Source organism: Equus quagga, chromosome 20 (assembly GCF_021613505.1).
Source record: "Equus quagga isolate Etosha38 chromosome 20, UCLA_HA_Equagga_1.0, whole genome shotgun sequence".
Lineage (NCBI taxonomy): Eukaryota > Metazoa > Chordata > Mammalia > Perissodactyla > Equidae > Equus > Equus quagga.
The window spans coordinates 42310373-42319138 of record NC_060286.1 but is presented as its reverse complement, the minus strand read 5'-3'; the positions used below and the strand labels follow the sequence as shown (position 1 = coordinate 42319138).

The 8766-nt window shown below is 47.7% G+C and overlaps 1 protein-coding gene across 1 annotated transcript; it reads left to right on the top strand.

Moving 5' to 3' along the window:
* Positions 1-50: 50 nt before the first annotated feature.
* HSP90AA1 (heat shock protein 90 alpha family class A member 1) lies at positions 51-5367 on the top strand. The gene is made up of 10 exons (XM_046647457.1): positions 51-519; positions 611-977; positions 1337-1470; positions 1778-2098; positions 2325-2490; positions 2675-2865; positions 2975-3122; positions 3333-3601; positions 3940-4273; positions 4558-5367. The coding sequence occupies exons 1-10, from the start codon at positions 115-117 to the stop codon at positions 4665-4667; spliced, it is 2445 nt and encodes an 814-aa protein (XP_046503413.1). The 5' UTR covers positions 51-114; the 3' UTR covers positions 4668-5367.
* The last annotated feature ends 3399 nt before the right edge of the window (positions 5368-8766 follow it).

Sequence of the window (8766 nt, the reverse complement as noted above, 5' to 3'; positions counted from 1 at the left end):
AGGGGCCGGGGGCGGCGCGGGGGCCCGCCCGGGGCGGCGGAGCGTCCGGGCCGCCGGGAAGGCGTCTCGCCCAGGCCGCCTGCGGCCGGCCCGCGGGGCGGGGGCGTCGGCGTCATGGCGGAGCGGCCGGTCCCCGGGGCGGCGGGGCGGCCGGGTCGCCGGCCTGAGGCGGCCTCGAGGCGCGCGCACGCTCCTCGGATGATCGCGGCGCGAAATGAGGTCATCCCTTTGTCAGCCGGCCTGCTGCTTTCGGTTTTCTTAAATTCCGCTCTAAAAATACTTGCGGGACGCAGTTGGGTCGTGTCGTGCCGCTGTCGCCGTCCTGCGGTCACTAACGTGGCGCGGTGTCCTTTCCAGATGCCCGAGGAAACCCATACCCAAGACCAGCCGATGGAGGAGGAGGAGGTGGAGACGTTCGCCTTTCAGGCGGAGATCGCGCAGTTGATGTCATTGATCATCAACACTTTCTACTCGAATAAAGAGATCTTTCTGAGGGAGCTTATTTCGAATTCGTCAGATGTAAGTCTGTCGTTAATGTAGGTTTGGGTTTTGGTTTCGGTATTGATTTACCGCCGAGGGGCTCTGCTTAACAATGTGCGTTTCGTAATAGGCTTTGGACAAAATCAGATATGAGAGCTTGACGGATCCCAGCAAACTAGACTCTGGGAAGGAGCTGCACATCAACCTCATTCCCAACAAGCAAGACCGAACGCTCACCATCGTGGACACCGGCATCGGAATGACCAAGGCCGATTTGATCAATAACCTTGGTACTATCGCCAAGTCTGGGACCAAAGCGTTCATGGAAGCTTTGCAGGCTGGTGCAGATATCTCCATGATCGGCCAGTTTGGTGTCGGGTTTTATTCTGCTTATCTGGTTGCTGAGAAGGTGACGGTGATCACCAAACATAACGACGATGAGCAGTATGCCTGGGAGTCCTCCGCGGGCGGATCCTTCACCGTTAGGACTGACACGGGTAGGCACCTGATCGCAGGATTTCCTGGGCCGCTCACTCACGTGGAGGGTGGGGTGCTGTAGGCGCTGGACCCCTGAAGATGCTGGGAAACTTGCGGAAACTTGTGTTTGCCCGACATGTTAGGGAGCAAGCTAGTGCGCACGTGGTAGAGTAACAGCATGACCTTGTGGTGATCGATCTTGGGCGGAGCAGTTAGCTACTCTGGGAGTCTTCCCCTCTGTAGTAATGGTCGACCGTGCTTCCTAGACTTGGTCAGAAACAGTTAGGTGTGGTGTGGAGAGCTGAACTGATTATACTTTTTTCCCCTTGGTTTGGACATTGAGATTGGATTTGAGTCAATTTCCCTCCTTCCTTTTCAGGTGAACCTATGGGTCGTGGAACAAAGGTTATCCTGCATCTGAAAGAAGACCAAACCGAGTACTTGGAGGAAAGAAGAATAAAAGAGATTGTGAAGAAGCACTCTCAGTTTATTGGCTATCCCATTACTCTTTTTGTGAGTTTCTAAGTATCCTATATGTAGAAAACTGTTTAGTGACTTAACTGAAATCCTTAGTCTTTGGATTTGTTGATGAGGAGAAGACACAAGTGTGTATTTATCGGACTAGTCTAAATTTTTAGTCTCTCAGGGTACCCAAAGCTGGTTTACTTAGGTCCATCCCATATTGATGAGAAGCTTCCTGGCTAATTAATGTCTCTTAGCTTGGCTGACTTAATTTAGGCTTTAGTGTAAGTGTGCCCACTCCACTGAGCTTTTTTTAGTTCTAGAATGCAGAGGTGATGTGATTTCATGTCTTTTGAAGGTGGAGAAGGAACGTGATAAAGAAGTCAGTGATGATGAGGCTGAAGAAAAGGAAGACAAAGAGGAGGAAAAAGAAAAAGAAGAAAAGGAGTCCGACGACAAGCCTGAAATAGAAGATGTTGGCTCTGATGAAGAAGAAGAAGAAAAGAAAGATGGTGACAAGAAGAAGAAGAAAAAAATCAAGGAGAAGTACATTGATCAGGAAGAACTGAACAAAACAAAGCCTATTTGGACCAGAAATCCTGATGATATTACTAACGAAGAATATGGCGAATTCTACAAGAGCTTGACCAATGACTGGGAAGATCACTTGGCAGTGAAGGTGAGCGACTGCTGAGTGCCTGAAGGCTAGTCTGCCTCTGCAGGTTGTGTATCTCAAGTTGCTAAATGTGAGGGGTGTCGCTGGCAGCTTTTTCATCCGGCTGCTCTTCCTTCTCCCAGAGTGTGCTGTATAATTACGAGTGCTGATGTGTCAGGTTAAGCAGCTTTCAGTGAAAGGTGCTTGCAGTCTGGTGATTATGACTTAGCGTGTGTGTGTTTTATTGCAGCACTTTTCAGTTGAAGGACAATTGGAATTCAGAGCCCTTCTTTTTGTCCCAAGACGTGCTCCCTTTGATCTATTTGAGAACAGAAAGAAAAAGAACAACATTAAGTTGTACGTTCGCAGAGTTTTCATCATGGACAACTGCGAGGAGCTAATTCCTGAATACCTGAGTGAGTACTGCTGGGTGTAAAAGTGGGCACTGGCCCTGGCTAAAGAAATTGATTCTGTCAACTCCAGATTCTTATTTGAAGCATATTGGGGGGGAATCATCTGTCTTCGATTTTGGGGGTTTACCTGTTTGTCGATTTTTGTCTTTAGAAGGACTTTGAGTGCATTTTGTCTTTGTTTTTTCAGATTTCATTAGAGGTGTGGTGGACTCTGAGGATCTTCCTCTAAATATTTCCCGTGAGATGTTGCAACAAAGCAAGATTTTGAAAGTTATCAGAAAGAACTTGGTCAAAAAATGCTTAGAACTCTTCACCGAACTGGCAGAAGATAAAGAGAACTACAAAAAGTTTTATGAGCAGTTTTCTAAAAACATTAAGGTTGGTATAGACACATTTGACCATTAGTAGGGGTAGTCAGATAGGCTTCTCAATTTCAAATGATTTTTAATGCAGAAGTAGTCTTCCTAAAAGTCATGTTATCTTTCAGCTTGGAATCCATGAAGACTCTCAAAACCGGAAGAAGCTTTCAGAGCTGTTAAGATACTACACATCTGCTTCTGGTGACGAGATGGTTTCTCTTAAGGACTATTGCACAAGAATGAAGGAAAACCAGAAACACATCTATTATATCACAGGTAACGGACAGTACATGTTACAATCACATTGCCTTCTTATAACCTTATAGGAACTGTGGGTGTGTTTTCTGGCTATATAAGTTAAGTGTTGGTGTAGGCAAGGTAGTTAACGAGAGCTAGCCTGTATCTGGTTAGATCTGACTCGACAGGAAAAGTTGAAGTGAAAGCACTTCCTGTCAAAGGTCCGACAGTAACTTTGCACTGTCTCAGGTGAGACCAAGGACCAGGTGGCTAACTCGGCGTTCGTGGAGCGCCTCCGGAAGCACGGCCTAGAGGTGATCTACATGATCGAGCCGATCGACGAGTACTGCGTGCAACAGCTGAAGGAATTCGAGGGGAAGACTTTAGTGTCAGTCACCAAGGAGGGCTTGGAACTTCCAGAAGATGAAGAAGAGAAAAAGAAACAGGAGGAGAAAAAAACAAAATTTGAAAACCTCTGCAAGATCATGAAGGACATCTTGGAGAAAAAAGTAGAAAAGGTATGTAAACAGTGTTTTCACCTCCATTTCCTAGTTAACTCTTTTAGCAGCTCTGTTAGGTGTTTCTCCAGACTTGACATGTACAGTCCCTTTCTCCTCATAGCCTCTCAAATGGAAAACTTCAGCCTTTCAGTTTTGTGGTGCACACAAAGCTCCTGAGATCGTCACAGATCTGGAAAGTGTTTGCATACTTAAATTCGGAAGTAGTATCTCTGATCCCTGAGGACTTGCGTTCTTTCGATTTCAGTTCATAGTAAACCTGATTCGGGTGGTGCTGAAAAGTCTTAAAATAGTAGAAACTTTCTAGGCCTAGTCATCACTTAATGATTTGATCATAGGTGGTTGTGTCAAACCGATTGGTGACATCCCCATGCTGCATTGTCACAAGTACATATGGCTGGACAGCAAACATGGAAAGAATCATGAAGGCTCAAGCCCTAAGAGACAACTCAACAATGGGTTACATGGCTGCAAAGAAACACCTGGAGATTAACCCTGACCATTCCATCATCGAGACTTTACGGCAGAAGGCAGAGGCTGACAAGAATGACAAGTCTGTGAAGGATCTGGTCATCCTGCTCTACGAAACTGCACTCCTGTCTTCCGGCTTCAGTCTGGAAGATCCCCAGACACATGCTAACAGGATCTACAGGATGATCAAACTTGGTCTTGGTAAGCCTTGTACAGTACCCTACCATGTTACCAGGAAAAGAACCCTAAACATGTGACTGTTGAAAGGGGTGCTCAGCTCTTTGAACAAGATTGGGTTATGTCCCTCAGAAACATTCAAGTCATGTGTCAAAGGGGTAAACAAGCCTTCTGATCATAAGGGCTAAAAATTTGAGATCCACATACCCTGGGATTGGCTCAGCTTTGAAAGTGGCTGTAAACCAGCAATGTTAGGGTAATTAGCTGCCCCTCAAGAAATCTAATACAAAGGTTTTATTTCTTAAAAGGTATTGATGAAGATGACCCCACCGCTGACGACAGCAGTGCTGCTGTAACTGAGGAGATGCCGCCCCTTGAAGGAGATGACGACACGTCACGCATGGAGGAAGTGGATTAAGCTCTGCCTGACGAATTCCTTGTACGCGTGTTCAGTACTCTCTCTCCATTCCCTCTGATAATATATTTTCAAGGATTCTGTTCTTTATTTTTGTTAAGATTTTAAAAATCTGTATGGCATGGCAATAACTACATAAGGGGATAAGATTTCTTTGTGCTTCTCAGTGTGAAACTGTGATTCTTTAGGCACTAAAGCAGAGCTAGTTTTTCTTTTCTAGTTTGATGTTGGCTTATTTTAACAGATAAGGTAACGTTTGTTGTAAGATGTGTGTAACCTGATGTTAACTTGGTGGTCTGAAATGTTGAGCTTAATCAGGCAGATTCCTTAGTACACCAAATCTTTTGTCATTTAGGTGTTCTGAGATAGACTGATGTTTAAAAGAAAAATATTTGTTAAAACAATTTCGTCTTCTAGAATCTACTTTTTAAACTTTCCATCCCCGGTAGTTACCAATTGCATGTGCAAGGCCTCTAGAAATTAGTATGTTAAGCTGAACCAACTTGATGTGAGTTAACTACCCATAGGGCTTGTTTTCCAAAGAAGAGTACTGTGTAGAGTAGTAGCACAAGTGTGAGCTGCCCTGGGCTTGTGGTGAAGCTGTCGGAAAGTGACTCGGCAAGTTTTGTGAATGGCAGTGTGGTGCCCAAGTCACATCCTGCTTTAAAAGATTGTAACAAATACAGACGAAATAAAAAGAAAATGTGGAAATGTTGTCTTTGGGGGAAGGGGTTACAGATGACAGGGTGGCCCCAGAATGTAAAACTGTTAGGCATACACATGTTGCCTAGTATGAGGTTCAGGGACGGAGGTGGTTAACTTTGACTGCCCTAAGTCTCAATGTGCCCTTCCCAGGGTGCGCGCAGGTGGGGTGGTGATGAGCAGGTTCTAGAAGATGATGAGAATGGGTGTGTCAGACAACGTGCGTTTCCTATATCCACGTTACATGTACTAATAGACAACCGTCCATCGTCCCCGTAGGATTTTCGTGTCAGGCTGCTTTTGGATGGTATTTGTGAAGCATGCGTTATGCTCTAAGTAGAATTCTGTGATATCTTGGCATTCCATCTTGCAGTTCGATACCATATCTACTTAGTGCTATCCCACGTGGAATCATCTTTCCTTGTTCCTGCTCAGGCAAGGCGATGTGGAGGTGGTTGCTGTGAGCAGTAGGTAACAGCTGATGGGGGAGGGTGAGCCTAGGCCTTACAAGATAAACAGCTGAATAGGCAAGGACCCTGCCAGGCGCAGTGAGGGTTAAATCAGCCTTCCAATCCTAAAATTGTGGTTTTGTGTGTGAGGAAGATTGGCCCTCAGCTGCCACCTGTGCCTGTCTCTGTTTTATGTGGGACGCCACCATAGCGTGGCCTGACGGCAGTGCTGGATCCACACCCAGGATCTGAATCTGCAAACCCTGGGCTGCTAAAGCACAGTTCACAGAACTTAACCACTACACCACCAGGCCAGCCCCAGGTGATTTTTAAAGTGGATGGTATGTCCATACAGGGTCTGGATCCTGAGCCTGACGGCTTAATGGGAGGGCAGGGAGAGGACTTGGGATCCTGTGTACCGTAAAGGGTGAGTACCCTGGTGCTCAGTAGGTGCTGAGTGCCTCGTAAATGCCGGACACATTTAATCCCAAAAATCCTCTGAGGCAGAGTTGTTAGTCCCCTTAAACAAGTGAGAGGAATTAAATTGAGGTGTCAACATTTGAATCCAGGTTTCACTGCGAAGCCCGTTGTCTTTCTCCTCTTGTGCTGCTTTCTGAAAGACATTCCCCACTGGGAGGAAGTGTGCTGTTTGCCTCGTAGAACTAGGGATTGAATGGCAAGAAGACAAAAGGGGATTTTCTTTCATGTTTCCAGTGTCTAGTAAGGACATTGAAGATTCTATTCCAATCAAGAACAGGCGTTTGAGGGACCAACAAACTGACGACCTCCCTATGAACCATCTCCTGACTGAACACGGCCCGCCCGCGTAGCTGGGAAAGCATTTATGGCAAACAGAAGGGTCCTTACTGTGTATCTGCAACTGTCACCCAGTAACCCCTAGGCTAGAGATGACCACCAAGAAGAGGGATGCCCAGTGGCTGAGAAGGTGGGCTGGAACACGCGTGAACACCGTGCTCGGGGTGTCCTCCCACGGCTCCGGGAGTCCCTGGCCTACTGAGAGGCCAGTGCTGCTTCACACCTTCCGTAGTCTAGTCCTGTCCTGCCGAGGAGGGTGGGAGATAGTGAACTTGAGATCAGTGTAGAAAACCAATAGGGTTTGTGTTAGCAACAGACAATCGTGAATGAAATCTGTAGAAATTCATTCACCATCACACTAAAAGTGAGTCTGACTAAAGGTTTTGCAAGCCCTGTACACTGAGAACTAGAAAACGTTGCTGACAAATTAGAGACCTAGCTAGATAAAGGGGAGACGCAAGGTTCACTGTTGGAAGACGGCTCATCCAATGTGTGGATTCTCCTCAGAAGCTTCGTGTTAGGAAGCCAGACACAAGGCTATGTGCTGTGTGATTTCCTCGTCGTAAAACTAGAACAGGCAAGACTCTCAGAAGGTGGATCAGTGGGTGGCCTGGGGCCGCGAGTCCTGGTGGGAATCGGTGGACCTCCTGCACCTCCTGCACCTCGTTGCTGCATTTGTAAATTAGAGATGGTAATGTGTTAAATTGCAGGTCTGACGTTTTCTAGGTGGTGGGCTTAGCAGGTACCTGGCATTTAACAAGTGCTCACCAATCGATAGCATCTACTCCAAAGGACTCTGATGTCTGCTCCGAGAGACCTTTCTTCCCTGTCCTGTGAACTTCCCTTACACAGAGTCACTTCCACCACATATGTTCTTCTGCAGTGTGATCCCCTGAAGCCCTAGCCTAAGCCTCGCCTCCTCCAGGAAGCTTTCCTAGACCACTGCCCTCACTGTCTCTTGGTCCTCTGAACTTGTAGTAATTCCTACCAGGCATATAGTCATCACGTTTTTATTGCACACCTACTAAGAGGCAGCCCAGTACAGTTCAGTGGGGCCACACTGATGAAATCGGCCTCATTGGGGAAGGTTGGCAGAGCAAAATGAAGCAACAGTAGCTGCAGTGAAGGCTGTGGAGGGGCTGCTGCTGGCGGGCAGGGTTTGGGGAAGCTTGGCTGCTGACCTGAGTCCACCAAAGAGGAAAGTGGGGAGGCTTCCCAGGACGAGGGAGAGGGCGTTGCCAGCCTGGACGTGCTGGGTCTTGGGAAGGGACACGTGGGCAGTGTGAGTGACAACGGAGAAAGCTGGAGGGTGGAAATTGTTAACTCCGTGTGCCTGGGGCCAGCCCGGTGGCGCAGCGGTTAAGTGCGCATGTTCCACTTCGGTGGCCCAGGGTTCGCCAGTTCGGATCCTGGGTGTGGACATGGCCCCGCTTGGCAAGCCGTGCTGTGGTAGGCATCCCACATAGAAAGTAGAGGAAGATGGGCATGGGTGTTAGCTCAAGGCCAGTCTTCCTCAGCAAAAAGAGGAAGATTGGCAGTAGTTAGCTCAGGGCTAGTCTTCCTCAAAAAAAAAAAAAAAAAAAAACTCCATGTGCCTTGAGTGTTAGCCACAGCCTCTGAGCTGGATTGGGCCTCTGCTCTGCAAACTTACCTGGTGGGGAGGCAGTAGCCCATGGTCTGCTGTGGGTGGCCTCTTCAAAATAGTGGAGCCTGTGCCCACCCCTTGAGAAATGTCCTTAGTATCAGGAATACTGAGGCAATTTCTAAGTCAGTTCCACCATCTTGTTCCATGAAATTGTCTCATCTTCATGCCAGGTGCCCCCTTATTCCATTGTGGCCCACGCCATCTCATCTTACAGATGGGAAAAGCAAGCCCCAGGGGGGTGGACGGGGGCCCATCTGGACTGAGGGAGGCCAGTACGAGGACATGTGCACATCAGCTTCCGCAGGCCATCTCCCCTGCACCCCCGGGCTGGGGTCTAAGGACGGATGTCCGCCCTCCCCTCGGCTCTGCTTGCAAAGACAGTTTAGGAGGAGCCGGGATGACCAGTCCTGAGTGTTGAGAATAGAGATGTTTGTTCACCAAACGTTTGTAACAGTGTCTGGCACGTGGCAGGTACTCAAATGTTTGTTAG

Coding starts and splice junctions, on each gene's coding strand:
- HSP90AA1 (XM_046647457.1), top strand. CDS start 115: ATGGCGGAGCGGCCGGTCCCCGGGGCGGCGGGGCGGCCGGGTCGCCGG. Junction 3,123..3,332: donor ACACATCTATTATATCACAG/GTAACGGACAGT, acceptor GCACTGTCTCAG/GTGAGACCAAGGACCAGGTG. Junction 4,274..4,557: donor GATGATCAAACTTGGTCTTG/GTAAGCCTTGTA, acceptor ATTTCTTAAAAG/GTATTGATGAAGATGACCCC.